The sequence below is a fragment of the Podarcis melisellensis genome, assembly GCF_964234715.1.
Source record: "Podarcis melisellensis genome assembly, chromosome: 16".
NCBI lineage: Eukaryota > Metazoa > Chordata > Lepidosauria > Squamata > Lacertidae > Podarcis > Podarcis melisellensis.
Window position 1 is genome coordinate 15,234,132 of NC_138533.1, and position 15,156 is coordinate 15,249,287.

Genomic DNA, 15,156 nt, shown 5'->3' on the forward strand with positions numbered 1-15,156 from the left:
TTTATTGGAGCTGCTTCGAAATCTGTAGTGCTTAAGAGGAATGGAATAAATGGCTAAACTGAAATCTTCTTCCAGTGTGGAAAAAAATGTCAGTGGCTGCCAGGGATGTTCTATCCCCATGCAAAGAAGCTGCCAGTTCTGTGCTCCAAAGGAAGCTAACAAAGTGAATACACATTTGGAGGAGATGCCTCTTTGAAACCTGAGTTAGGGCAGGGTTTGGAGCAGTTCCAGCCCTTTGTTTAGGTCAGCTTTTGTTCAAGGCAGGTGTTCAGCAACAAGTAGGGAGGGGGCTGCAACAAAACATTACAGTGCTCCTGTTGAGGGTCCCAGCTAGCCGACCAAGACCTTCTTCCAGGGCACTCCATTCAGTTCCTCAATTCAATAAACTGCTTTGAGGGTTGTTGTTGTTCCAACTTATTTATGCACAAAAAGTGTATAAATTTTACAACCAGCTTGATTGTAAAAAACAAACAAACAAACAAACAAACCTCAAAGCAGTTTACTACAAGTGCCACAATAATGGGGCACACCCACAAACCCCGGGATACGTTTGATATAACAAGTTGGAAGATTTCAGCAGGAAGTTACAGGATATGTTCTGATGGGAAGATGAGGCAGTGTGGCCACCCCAAAATTTTTGCAGGCGTAAATGGTATTGAAAGCAGGATCATAGGCGCCGACTCCATGGGGCTTGAGGGGGCCCGAGCCCCCTCAAAAATTCGTTTGGGGGGCTCCGCCCCCCCAATAATCTCCGGCGCCCCTCCAGCAGAGCGCCATCGCCGCCCCTCCCCCAGCCCAAAATGCACAGGGAGGGGCGGGCTGCATGCCTCCTGCCCTCCCTCCCGAGCAAAAGCTCCACCCAATTTCCTTTGGAGCTGATTAATAGGCGCAGCACGCTCTCCCCTATTCGCTCACGAGGAGGCGGCGCCACTTTATTTGCATATTCATGAGCTTATTTATTATTCATGAGCTTTCCCGGCCCCCCCCCCAATATTTTTTATAAGTCCGCGTCCCTGAGCAGGATCATGTATCATCACCCCGATACCATCGCAAACACAAATGAGGAATGCACACACACACAAAAGGACTTCTGGAGGGGCCCACAGAGCATCTACTTGGCACGCAGAAGGTCCCAAGTTCAAGTCTCAGCAGCAGATGCAGGTAAGGCTGTCAAGAAAGACTACCTGCCTGCAACCTTGCAGAATCATTGCTGCCATTGTGGTGTGTAGTCAATGCTGAGCTAGATGAACCATGGATCTGACAGAGGATAAGGTAGCATCCTGCATAAGGAAGACCTTTGACTTTTTCCATTTGGCCCTGAATGTGCGTTCAACAGCAGGTGGGATTCCCCTGAGCCACTGGGGTGTTTTTAATGTATTATTTTTTATATATAGGTATTCTGTCATTTCTTTAAGGAGCTGGAAGTGGTCACATAGTTCTCCCCCACCCTGTTTTACCCTCACAACAACCCTGTGAGGTAGCTTAGGCTGAGAGATGGTGGCTGGTTCAAGATGACCCAGTGAGCTCCATGACCAAGTAGGGATTTGCACCCTGGCCTTGCAGGTCCTAGTTCGAAGCTGCAACCCTGACCCCACACCAGCTGTGGCTGCAGCTGCTTAGTGCTGCGGCTGTTGTTGAGGACGAAGGTCCTTGCTCCTTGTTCATGGCCAGGCTGACGCCCCAAAAGAAGGTCAGCAGGACACACACAACAGTCTTGGGAGCAGTTCAGGGTGCGATGGGAGGGTATAGGCAGATGTTGCCATGCCTGTGACCGAGGAACCCCCTAAACCAATGGTTTTCAACCAGTGTGCCATGCTACCCTGCGGTGCCTGGAAAGATAGTCAAGGGTGCCTCGGGCAACACTGGCTTCTGTCCTTCTTTCCTTTCCTCCCTCCTTCTGATGCCCTCTTGCGTCTCTGCCTCCCAAAGGCTTGCATGGCTGTTTGTTGCAGCAGCCATGGCTACAAGCTCCCCAGGCGAATGATGCCTCTGGGGCTGGGCAGGGGGTGCTTCTCACGCCCCTGTGGGGTGCAGGGGGCAGCTCAGAGACCAAGGGGGGCAACAGCAGCTTTCTGGAGGATTCCGAAGGAGAGGGGAGAGGAAATGAGGCTGAGGGAACACTCTTTAAGGTAGGGTGTTCAAAAAGGGGTGAGAAGCTGCCAGCTCTGCAGGCAAGGGTGACATAACTGGGCTTCTAAGCCCCACAGGGGTGCCGCAGTGTGTAGTTGGTCAAGGGAGCCATGGATTTTAAAAGGTTGAAAACCTCAGCCCTGAACAACTGCAAATGGCTTTAGCGGGGTTCACGCTGCACTTCCAAATCAGTTTTTGAGCCACTTCTCCAAGCAAGAGGCTGTGAGGAACCAAGAAAGACCCAGAAATCTGTAGCAGCTCATTCTTGGCAGAATTGAAAGCAACAGTTCCTCCAGGAGAGCCGCTCAATCGACCTTCAAAACTAGTTTAAATTGCAACCTGCTTCATACTCTCTTCTTTCAAAAAATGCCCCATGTAATTCTTTTCTTCTCCCAGGTAACTCTGGAGTCCTTTCCTGAACAGCCAGCTGAAACGGGTGCTCCCTGGTTGGCGGAACCGCCATGGCACTGGGTGGTGGCATGATGATTGGGGCAAGAGGGGGAGGGACTACTCAGCCAAAACATGGACTCAGAAGCTGCCATCAATTGACTCAACAGGGGGCAAAGCCGCAGTGGCTGCAAGACTGCCCCTGCCCTGTCCCCAACTGGACCATCAATCCTTGTGCAGATTCTTCTCCCCTTTCACCCTTCTGCCTGCCTGCCTCACTCCTCCTCCTCCCCCCTCCTCTCTCTCCTCCCACCCTCCATCAGAATGAAAGTGCGGTATTTCTCCAGAAAGACAATCAGACATAAAAATGAGTCAGCAGCTCCTCCTCTCCCCTGCCCTGCCAAATCTCCCCTCTTCTCCCCGCCAGATCCCTCGTTGGTTAACACTCTGTTGTCTCCTTGTCTCCCCAACCCCGACCCCTCCCCCCAACCCCTGCGCTCACGACGGACAGGTGACCATCTCTGTGGATGGGATCCTCACCACCACCGGCTACACCCAGGAAGACTACACCATGCTGGGCTCGGACGACTTTTTCTACATTGGGGGGAGCCCCAATACGGCCGACCTGCCCGGGTCCCCCGTCAGCAACAATTTCATGGGATGTCTCAAGGATGTGAGTCGTGGGGTGGGGTTGGGACTGGTGGGTTGGGGTGGCTCAGGGTTGGAGGGTTAATCCCCATAGAGCGTATGTAGATTACTTTTGACGTAAGGAGTCTCCTTGCTGGGAAATGAAACAAGCTGCCTTTCCATCTTGGGGACCCTCAGAGAGGATGTGGTGGGGATCTTGGGAAGAGGGGGAAAGGATTGAAGGGCTCTGTGTGTCCCTTGGTCTCTTGCACAGGTGCAAAGTTGATGCTGTAGAACCGAAGGGAGCCTTTGGTCCTTAAACATTGGTGGACTCCAGCTCCTAGCAGTGGCAGAAGCATCCCTGGCCATTGGCCACATGGTCAGGACAGATGGGAACTAGAATCCTACAGCACCAGGACGACCCCTTTAGGTTTCCCACAGCTGGTCTAGGGAACAGAGCATCTCCTGGGGCTGCAAATGAAATACTGTGCAGTCACATCTTACGCATATTTAACTTGGGGTGATTTCAGTCATCCTCAGTGTGTGTACTCAGGGCTTATCCGCATTTACCTTTTGCCCCGCTCTTTCCAGGCACAGGTCCACGCTTTGAAGCTCTGTGTCCAAGTGCTCATTATTTAGCCTCAGAGCTTCCCCCACAAAACCTGCTCTTTAAAGCTGAAGCACAATAAACAGCCATTTGGGTTTTCCATGGATTGCCATTTGCTCTGATGCAGTGGTAAAGAGCAGGTTTGTGCAGGGAAAGCTCCAGAGGAATAATTAAAAAAAGAGCGCTCAAACATGGAGCGCAGACTTGTGGCTGGAAAGCACGGAGGAAAGGTAAGTGTGGACCAACCCTCATATTCTCAGTGGAGAGGGGCTTCTCTTCAGAAACTGTGGGATTGCATTATGGCTTCACTCACTCCACAAGAAGCTCATGGTAGCAGACAGAATCCCCTCTCTCCCCTTCTATGTTCACATCAACCCTGTGAGGTAGCTTAGGCTGAGAGGAAGAATCAATGGCCCAAGGTAAAACCAGTGTGCTTTGTGTTTGCATGGGGACCTGAGCCCCGCTGGGTTTTCCCCAGTCTGACCCTGCACCAAGGGTCAAAGTGATCCGCTGGTCAACCCTCCTGAGAGCAGGGGGAGCACATGCCAAATTGGCCAAACTACAGCCCTCTAGATTGCTTCTCAACGGCTTTACCATCAGCTGTTCTGCATTGTTCTAAAGTATGTGTGACCATTGTTAAATTCCCCATTGTTTAAAATTAGGGTTAAAAAAAACATGGTCAAATTTGAGAGGCAAACAAAGAACCTTTGGCATCACAGGACTCCACAGGTCATGTCAAACAAATCCACAGGCAACCTTCCCTGGTTGCTCCACATCTTCCTTCCCTCCTCACCTCTCTCTCTCTGTCAAATCCCAAGATGGTGGAGAGCTGGCTCATGTCAAGGTGTAACGAAGCTCACCGTGTCCTGTTGACCCCGCCTGCTTCTCCGATCCCTTTGCAGGTTGTCTATAAGAACAATGACTTCAAGCTGGAACTGTCTCGCTTGGCCAAGGAAGGGGACCCCAAGATGAAGATCAATGGGGACCTGGTCTTCCGCTGTGAGAATGTGGCAGCCCTCGACCCGGTCACCTTTGAGTCCCCCGAGGCCTACATCTCACTGCCCAAGTGGAACACCAAGAAGACGGGCTCCATCTCCTTTGACTTCCGCACCACAGAGCCAAACGGGCTGCTGCTCTTCAGCCACGGCCGGCTGCAGCCGCCCAAGGAGGGCCGCTCCGAGCGCCTGCACAAGGCTGACTACTTTGCCATGGAGCTCCTCGACGGCTACCTCTACCTGCTGCTGGACATGGGCTCAGGGGGCATCAAGATGCGGGCCAGCAGCAAGAAGGTGAATGACGGCGAGTGGTGCCATGTGGACTTCCAGCGCGACGGGCGCAAGGGTGAGTGGGCTCTGTTGCCACCTCAGGTGCCGGGGACGCGCTTGTGCCTGATCTTGGTCCTGTTCAATTTGGAGCCGGGTGGGGTCATCAGAAGGGCCTGGCTGCCAGATGAGAGCAAAGGGGGCCCATCTGGTCCAACACCCTCTTCTCACACCAGCTGCCTCTTCTGGGAAGCCCGCAATGAGGACCTGAGAGCCACAGCTCCCCATTACTAGCAGCAGCTGGTCTTCCAAGGTACCTTGCCGCCTCTGACCCCATAGGCTGCCTGTGACTCCTTGGCCACTGGGGTGTCACACAGCGTTGGGTGCTTTCCAGCAACAATTGCCCTTCCCTCACTGGCATATAAAGTGGGAGGGGAGTTATGCACAGGGTCAGAGAAAGCAGCATTCCCCAGAGGGATGGTGGCAGCACTTCCCTTTGCTGCAGCACAGTGATTGTCAGTGATTGCCTTCTTACTGCTGGGAACCTACAAGAAAGAGAATCTTGTAGGAAGAGAGATGCCCCTTTTGGAATATCTGGAAAAAAATAGATGAAATCATGAGCAGGATTCCAGATATGAGCAGTGGTGGAAATGGAAGAATGTGTCTTAGGTGAAATGTTTATTAGAATGCAGTATGTAAAGGGCATGGGATTAAGAACAGCACAGAGGGAAAGAGGGGAAGTCAAAGTTTAAAGAGAAATGTATGACAAATTTGGAATCAAGTATATATTTAGAGATTTAAAAATTTAATAAAAATTTGACAAAAAGGAAGAAAGAAGCCAGTGGGAAGCAAGGGAGGAAAAACTATGGGGGGGCACTGGGAGAAAGTGGGGCATGCTCACTTCAACGAGAGAGGAGGGCCTAATGATGAACTAAGCCCCAGCCTTCCTTTTGCAAGGGACTCCCCAAGCCTCCTCTCAAGGAAGAGGGGTCTTGGGGCACTAAAGCCCCTCATGGGATGCTTCCTGCTGGCCCCTCTTATTTAGGCTGGATTTCTTATCCTTTCCTTGATGCATGGGGTGGGGAGGTGTAGGTGGGCAGCAGGCAGGCTTGGCAGGGGGGCACCAACCTGCTGCTTTTCATAGCACAATGAGAGGGCTGTACCCATAGTTTTTCTGACTGGGCCATGCAGCCCCAGAGGAAGAGAGATGCCAGTGTCAGTTGGGGGGCAGTCAGTGAGCCAGACTTTGTGGGGTGACCTCTCCTGCTTTCCCTCCTTGCAGGCTCCATCTCCGTGAACAGCCGCAGCACGCCCTTCCTGGCCAGCGGGGAGAGTGAGATCCTGGACCTGGACAGCGAGATGTACCTCGGGGGGCTTCCTGAGAACCGCCTGGACCTCATCCTGCCCCCTGAGGTGTGGACAGCCTTCTTGAACTATGGCTACGTGGGCTGTGTGAGGGACCTCTTCATTGACGGGAAGAGCCGTGACGTGCGGCGCCTGGCCGAAGTGCAGAGCGTAGCTGGCGTCTCCAGCTTCTGCTCCCGAGAGACCCTGAAGCAGTGCAGCAGCTCCCCATGCCGCAACGGAGGCCTCTGCCGGGAGGGCTGGAACCGCTTCATCTGCGACTGTGTGGGCACCGGCTACCTGGGCCGGCTGTGCGAGAGAGGTGAGGGGGCCCAGGGCCCAGAGGAGGCAGAAGGAGTGCCAGAACCAGCTGAGCTTCCTTTTGTTGAGCTTCAGCATGAGCCAAATCTTTGGCCCTGTGCAAGAGGGGTGAAGGGAGGCCATGCTTGCCCAAAGTTGGCCAAAGCACCCAGAGGGCACCAGGTGGGCAAAGACTGGCCCAAGCAGTAACCAGAGCCTCTTTCAGACAACTCGTTCGTTGAGCATTCATCCTGTTTGAACAGAGGTTACATAATGTTGCCTGAAGTTATCCCCTGACTTCCAGGTCATTTCCTCACCACTTTTCATGCTGCAACATTCCTCTTGGTTTTGTTGCCCGAGGGGTCTGCCCCCTCCACTTTCATGGTGCAACCTGAATTGGTCCATGTGCAAACCACTCATCAAACTGCAAAACTGGAAAGGTCTCTGAGTGGCTGGGGGGCTTGTAAAGAATTCTTACCCAGTGGGTTGTATTGTTGTTATTATTTAATGCTGCCACTCTGAAACAAGCAGCATTTTTGATGCTTCACACTTGGCCCTGGCATGCCATGAAAAGGGCACTTTCCTCCATATGTGCCAGAGAAATCGTGGTGCATCTTTTCAGGGGATGCACCTTCTTGCTATCTGCCTTTTTAAAAGAACCACCCACATGAAAAATGACCAATCTGCAGGGGGACCTGGGAGAAAATATTGCATTGCAGAGGAGTGTGTGCCCCTCTTCAGGCTTCCAGCCAGCCAGCTATGCTGTCTTCCAGAATATTCCAAACTGCCCCCCATGTCACCTTTGGTTTTCTAGGCTCCTGCCCCATGAATTGCAATTCAGCATTCTCTGCACACAGAGCATGCACTGTCCTCACTGGGCTATTTTGAGGGCTCTGAATATTTCCTTCCCTCCCCAAAGATTTTATTTTCTTCTTCTTGAGGTTCCTCCAAGCCTGCTTCCCCTTGTGCAGCCCTTGCTTTGCAGGCAAAGAGCCCCTGGTTCAATCTCTGGCTGAATCTCCCACTGTGAAAGAATCAGGGGTGATCAGGTGACGGGGGTGGGCAGAGCCTCCTCCAAACCAGGGGGGAGCCTGTGTGGCACCTTCTATGGGCTACAGCTATCATCATGTCTGGCCATTGGCCGTGCTGGCTGCTGAGGTTGCTGGGAGTTGTAGTCTGAGAGTCTCTGGAGGACCCCATGTCAGCTTCCCCTGGAGTGGGTGAGGTGGACATGTAGCCTGGCCTGTTCCTAATCACTCTTCCTTTTCTTGGATCCTCTCTCCTCTCCCTTCTCTCTCTGTGTCTCCCCTCCCCACCAACAGAGGCCACAGTGCTGAGCTATGATGGGAGCATGTACATGAAGATCATGCTGCCGACGGTCATGCACACCGAGGCTGAAGACGTCTCCCTCCGCTTCATGTCGCAGCGAGCCTACGGCTTCATGATGGCCACCACCTCCAAGGAGTCGGCCGACACTCTCCGCCTGGAGCTCGATGGGGGCCAGATGAAGCTCACAGTCAACCTAGGTAACCAGCTGGTCAGAACCCGGCAGGATCTCTTCCTCTCCGTCTGCCCAGAGAGCCCCCTGAGGCAGTGCTGGGGCGCAGGCAACACCTTAGAGGGTGGTCAGACACAGCAACGGCGCTCTGGTGGGGGTGGGCAGGCTCCATTACACGTGTTTCCTCAGGGGGTCCTTCTCAGGGAGGAATCTTCATGCCATCGAAATGCAAAATCCACATAGCTTTTGGGAACTCTTGCATCGTGCTGAAGCAAAATTGTTTCATTTGGCTACCAATTTCTCATCGTTCATATGCCTTTCACACAGACAGACGCACACCAGGGGTAGCTACACCTGAGTAAATTCGTATAGTTATCCCTCTGTGGTGAAAGATCCATCAAATGCAACAGGCATTTCTCTGACCAATCTGTGCTGGGCAGGCTAGCCTGGACTTCACCAACCAGGTGTCCTCTAGAAGTTCTGCTCTACAACTTCCATCAACCTCCGTCCTGCTGGCTGGGTCTCATGGGAGTTATACAGTAGTCTGAAACATTGGAGGGCAGAAAGTTGGAGAAGGCTGGGTTCCCATGGAGATACTAGCAGAACCCATCCCAAAGAGTGGATTTGCCCATTCACCCAACCTCTTCCTGAGGATGAACGTGGCAGAGGGAGGTTGTGCTATACTTGATGGGGATGTCCACAATGTCGTGGGTGATGCCTGCAAAAACAAGGCTGCCCATCATGGATTTTGTCTGGGCTGCACAGCAAAGATTATTTGGAAGGGTGTGTTTCAAGGCTGTCCAGCGTTTGATGGGCCTCATGGACTATAAAACTGTGCAGCTTTACTGAGGAGCAGCCATACCAACCCTGGTGGGCTTTACTTTCTTCACTGGGGCTCCCTGCGTGCCTGTCTCCATAGGCATACAACTGCAGCTTTAAATGTAGAATTGGTAGCCAGAAATGAAATACAGTGGAACCTTGGTTGTCAAATTAATCCATTCTTGGAGTCCATTCGGCTCCCAGAACCGTACAAAAACCAAGGTGCGGTTTCCGATTGACTGCAGGAGCTTCCTGCAGTCAATAGGAAGCTATGTCGGACGTTCGGCTTCCAAAAAAGGTTAGCAAACCGGAACACTTACCGTATTTTTCTCTCTATAAGACACACTTTTTCCCTGCTAAAAAGTAAGGGGAAATGTGTGTGCATCTTATGGAGCAAATGCAGGCTGTGCAGCTATCCCAGAAGCCAGAACAGCAAGAGGGATCGCTGCTTTCGCTGTGCAGCGATCCCTCTTGCTGTTCTGACTTCGCTTCACTGGAGAGGCGCTGCGCAGAGAGAGAGAGAATATTTTTTTCTTATTCTCCTCTAAAACTAGGTGCGTCTTATGGTTGGGTGTGTCTTATAGAGTGAAAAATACGGTACTTCCGGGTTTGTGGTGTTCAGGAGCCAAGCCATTGGGCAACCATGGTATCACTGTACATTAGCTCATCCTCACGGGCGCTCAGCTGCAGCGCTATCAAGTTCTGCATGCAGATTTCTCACACACAATTGTGTGGATTTTGCTTTCCAAAACACAGGGGGTTTTTCACCCGTAGCTTATTTCTCCACAGAGGGTGAGGCGAAGGTGGGGACGCTACATGGAAGCCAAGCCTGGGGCTTTTTCTCTGTTTCTCCCCTTTTGTTGCTGGGTCTTTGGAAAGATGCCCCTTCCCAGCCTGGGGAGAAGAAGAAGATGGGCTCCCTCCTTTTCCCTGGAGCAGCCTTGGAGGACCAGAGATGGTGGTGAGGCTGGTCCTCTTTGTTAAAACCAGGGCCTGCTTTCCCTGCCTGACTTAGCCAGCCATGGAGACTGAGAGGGACAGGAGTTTTCCTCCCTCCCTCGTGCCTTCCCCACTTTGTCCTCTTCGGTGTCCAGGCGAGAAATGGGTTGAAGAAAGCCCCATTCATCTTTCTAAAGACCCAAGCACAGTAATTTTCTCCTCCCTGCCCACCTTGGTTTTCAACCCTTCATTGAGACATGAATGGCCAGCCCAGAGCAAACAGCCATGGCGACCAAAGACCCCAGAAATGCCTCCCTTCCCCTCCAACATGACCCCCCTTCCCACCTTCCATGCGTGCCCCCATCCACTTACCTGGTGCCCACCCCTCTCTTTGTTCCCTGGGCCTCCCTTCCCTTTATCCCTCCTCCTGCCTGGGGTGGGGGGGTTGCTTTTGTTCCATGAAATTTACCTACCACCCATGAGAGGGGTTTTTGGTCCTGTGACTGTTTGCATCCACTCTTCTGTTGCGGTTGACGACGCACGCCAAGCCCAGCTGTGCAGCCTGTGGGAACGGGGACTCCCCACCCACATGCCCCCCCACTAGGAGGAGAGCCCCTCTCCCCCCACTGGCAGACATGCCCTGGAGTCTGCAGAGGACTCAGGAGCACAAGGGTGACCCTCTGCCCACACCAAAAGGACACTCCCCCTCACAGGGCTCCTCCACCTACCTCTCCCTGAGGCACTGGTCCATGAAGGGTGCTCTGGCGATTCTTGGGGAGGAGGGCAGTGCTGCTAGCCCCGCCCTCAGCACCGAGAGCGGGGCAGTGCCTGCGCCATGACCCTGATGTCCAGGAATTGCCAGGCACACCCTTCCCCCAGTCAGAACAACTGTGGGAGCTGTTCTTCCTGTTTCTGGAGGTCCCAAGAGGGTCTGACTTGGAGAGGAGCTGGCGATGGTGCCGGGGGCAAGACCTGTCCGGGTGTCGTTGTGCTGGGAAGTACCTTTGGGGAAAGGGGAGAGGAGGGCATTGCCACTGTGGGTTCAGCCCTTCCCCTCCCTCTCAGTCAACAGCTTCAGGCTTGAGAGGAAGGAAGGGCTGCCCTACTTCCTACTGCACAGCTGGTCTTCACAAGGTAGCCACTTGCCAGCACTGAGGAGGAATCCCAAAGGGCAAGCAGGGGAGGCTGGGAAGGAGCCACAGGTGAACAGGACAGGCAACTGAGAAGCAAAAAATGGAAGCACAAAAGTCTATGCACAAACCAGCCCTTTCCCCTTTCTGAGTGCTGTATGTAGCAAAAGGCCTGGGGGCAGTGTGGGTGGGGGCCAGGACACCAGCTGCATACTGGGGAGGTTGTTTGTTAATGTCTGTTGGTGGAGAAGCCCCAGGACCAGGCATATGGATAAAGGTCCACAATTCAGTGAATGTCATCAGTCCCAGGCCACAAATAGTGTGTGGTGATATTCAGCTCAGTTCTGTTCAACTTAGTTACGTTCATTGCTCTGAGTAAAACTTAGTTGAATACCACCTTGTGTCCAGAAACTCAGGGATAACTCCCCTCTCCTCTTGCTCACAATTGTCTGATACAGACAATACAGTCCCAGAGGGGCAAACGGCCCTGTGATGTGGATCCTGGCCTCCTTTTCATAGCAGCTTCAGGTTGCTGATCTGGTTTCAGTCAGACAAATGGAGGGGGGCCTTCAGCAATCTGGCTGCTAGGGCCACTGCCCCATCCTCCCCACTAAGATGTATATAATATATATCTGAAGTCTGTGGTTCATTAGCTATGATGATGATTGATTATTGATCAAATTTATATACCACTCATCAAGAGACCACAGGGTGGCTTACCCAAAAAAGTGAAATACCTAATTTTTTATTTAGTTAGTTCAGGCTTCCTCAACCTCGGCCCTCCAGATGTTTTTGGCCTACAACTCCCATGATCCTTAGCTAGCAGGACCAGTGGTCAGGGATGATGGGAATTGTAGTCTCAAAACATCTGGAGGGCCGAGGTTGAGGAAGCCTGAGTTAGTTTATAAAATTTATATACCACTTGATTGTAGGAAAAAAAACATCATAGTGGTAATAAAAATAAAAGATTGGACTTGTTGACCTTTTGGGTCCCTTCCAACTCTACACTTCTAGGGTTCAGTTTCAAGTTTTATTTTTTAACCAAAATAATTATATCTCATTGTACAGGCGGCTTAAAAAAAAAAAAGACACCCATTAGATCCTGTTTCTACATGGAAGTTAGCAGAGAGAGCAGCATCTTAAAAATAAATGAAAATAGATAAATAAAAGGGATTGTTCACAGATCTCCTGGATCCCATATTGTTTGGTGCTAAGATTTTAAACAAGATTTTTTAAAAACCCTAAAGTGGTTCTAATACAAGGCAATCTTCTGCCTTGAGAAATGAAGCAAATATTACAAATATTACAAAGACGGGTTGGGTGGCCATCAGACCAAGCGGCAGGCAGGCTCCGTGGTTTGAAGCCCAAATGTGACTCAGTAGCAGACCTGGGGGTGGGGTGCAGACCACAAAATGAAAGAGGAGGGGCCAGACTCATATTTAACATGCGCACACCACCCAGGTGCAGGAGAACTGCAGATAATAAAAACTTAAAAGAGGCTCAGGTGATTTGTAGATCACCCTTACCTGGGCAACAGAACTGTCAACTGAAGAATGGGGGGGGGGGAGAGACCTCCCAGATCACAGGTGGAGAACTTATCTAGCCCGAGGGCCACATTCCCTTGTGTTTGACATCCTGGGGGCCGCATCCCAGTGGTGGGCCAGAGGCAAAAAAAGTGTGCAGGGCCACAGATGTGACTCTTACCTTGGTGGAGTAGGTTATATTTCAGCTGTACAAACAGGGGAGGGTTCTCCACCCTTGCAAGCAGGAGGAAGGATCACAGCCACACAAAAGCACTTTGAAGCAGGCAGTGGCCTGGAGGAGCCCGGAGGGCTGAGGAGAAAGGCCTGGAGGACCAGCTCTGAGGTTCCCCTCTTCTCCTGTGGATCAAGGCATTGTAGGGAGTGAGGGACAGGGCCACCAACTCAGGCCTCCCACTCAGAAAAACCACCCCCAGGAGAACGACCAGCGGCTGGTTTGTGCATAGACAGAAAGACCCAGGTATATTTGCAATTGCATCCTTTTGGTGGAGGTGGTGGGGTGTGTGGAATAGGGAGGCAGCATTGGGCCGGATCAGGAGGACAGGCAGACCCACCCAGACCCCTCCCCAGTGCCGAGGCAAGTGTCCTCCTTGTCGTGCGTTTGTCCCCAGATGGTGGGCTGAATTGGTTTTCTTTTTTGGGTGTTTGGTTGCAGACGTTACCTTGAAGGATATAAAACTGTCTCGTTCTCTTCTCTCTCCCCAACCCCACCCCGGCCCCCCGTCTCAGACTGTGTCAGGATAGGCTGTAACCCCAGTAAGTTGCCATATATATATATATATATATTTCTTTTTTCCCTTTTTTTCTTCTTCGACTCATTCTTTTTAATCCTGCAGTGTCTATTTTATTTTGCTTTTCTAAAGGAAAAAGGTGGTCGTGGTGGTAGGCTGTGTGTGTGTGTGTGTGTGTGTGTGTGTGTGTGTGTGAGAGAGAGAGAGAGAGAGAGAGAGAGAGAGAGAGAGAGAGAGAGAGAGAGAGAGAGAGAGAGGGTGTGAGCGCACAGGACACAGGGGTGCTCCAAAGGGTTCTCTCTTCAGTCCCCAGGACAGAACAAGCCCATGGAACTTCTTCCTTCCTGTAGACACTCAGGATGAGCATCTGTTAAAGCCTATAGGAGCTGGTCAGTAGCAGAAGCCAAATGTGCTCATGCTCCCCTTCCTCCAGGGTCGCTTCACATAGAGATGAGCCCACCTACCCCAATACCTTCTCCCCTCTGTAACATGCAACAATAGCCCCTTCCTCCCCTCTGATGAGTATCAGAGGATCTCTGCTGACAGCCAGGATGCCTGGGTTCTCTTAACCACACCTTTTGAGGTGAGGGGCACTGAGTTTTTCCCTTAATGCCATTCCTGGAACTTTTGAGAGAATTTCCTATGGAAGAAATGGGATTTTGGGCAGTTCTCAGATTACATTCCATTTTTGGATGTCTCTGCTTACCTACAAGGTGGTGTGATTTTCCTAAAACTGAAGGCAGTCATCAAAGGGTGGGAACTTGTGGATTTCATTAATTCTCCCCTCTTTCTCCCGTAATTTGAGGACTGGTTTAAAAGAGAAGAGAAAGAGTTCAGCATCGCTGAGGGGGAGGCGGGGACTTTGTAGGGTAGTGAAAATTTACAGAAACAAAAGCGGAGTCGATAAGTTGCTGTTGGAGAAGGAGGCATGCAGGGACCCCCAGAGTAATATCTCCTGCACACTTCAGGTAATGGGAAGAAGCCCCCAGCTTTTTCTGGCCTGGTTCATGACAGCGATGTGGCGGTGCTAAAGGGGTGTGTCTCAATCTGAGCAGCAATCAGGTCTGGGGAAGGGAGCGGGCCGGGGGGGGGATTCCCTTTGCACCCCCAGCGCTCCACACAGGCAGCTGAGGAAAGACAGGCATGGACACTCACCTGCTGTTTGTGCAACTCTTGTTTCCAAACACTTTAACTGCTCTCGGTGCAGAACGATGATTTTACAACTTGGAAATCTCCCTCCATTCTACATGGAGGGAAATCAGCAGCCCCCTGCCCTGCGTGAGACAAATCAGCAGCCCCCTGGAACTTGGCAAGAGGCTCTAGTGGGGATCCGGATAAAGGGACAAAATCAGCCCCTCCATATCTGCTCTGTGTCACTTGTCAGCTTGTTCAGTCTAATCATAATCTTCACGAAGCACACACTTTTAAATGCACTTTGATAGTCAAGAGCTGTGCTGGGACAACTGGGGGGGTGGGTGATGCCATAGTCTGTGCAAGCCTTAATGCAGGAGGTCCTGGGATCCACAACAACCAAATTCCAAGCTCTGGGACTTGTGAGGGGCTGGATGTTGCAGGGCAGTGAAAATTTGTAGAAGTTTTCCCCCCTCACAACAACCTCGTGAGGAGACAGTGGCTGACCCAAGGTCACCCAGTGAGTTTCATAGCTGAGTGGGGATTTGAACTCTGTTCATCCAGGCCCAAGCCCAACACTCTACCCACTATGGCACACTGGCTCTCATACCACACTGGCTTCCTTCCACTGACAACTTCCAGGATCGTGACTCAAAGGCAGGCGAGTTTCTAGGCCTGCAGATTCTCACATAAATCAATCCAGGCTTCCA

The 15,156-nt window shown here is 51.8% G+C and overlaps 1 protein-coding gene across 24 annotated transcripts in view; it reads left to right on the plus strand.

Annotated features, from left to right (window-relative positions):
* NRXN2 (neurexin 2) overlaps positions 1–15,156 on the plus strand; it is a 345,065-nt gene that overhangs the window by 170,802 nt on the left and 159,107 nt on the right. For 22 of the 24 annotated variants that reach the window (XM_081892963.1, XM_081892967.1, XM_081892964.1 and 19 more), the window contains 5 exons: positions 3,029–3,190; positions 4,654–5,092; positions 6,296–6,679; positions 7,980–8,183; positions 13,314–13,340. In XM_081892963.1, coding sequence (XP_081749089.1) covers positions 3,029–3,190; positions 4,654–5,092; positions 6,296–6,679; positions 7,980–8,183; positions 13,314–13,340 — 1,216 coding nt within the window. The remainder of the gene's footprint in view (positions 1–3,028; positions 3,191–4,653; positions 5,093–6,295; positions 6,680–7,979; positions 8,184–13,313; positions 13,341–15,156) is intronic. The other 2 variants (XM_081892980.1, XM_081892962.1) reach the window with 1 other exon arrangement.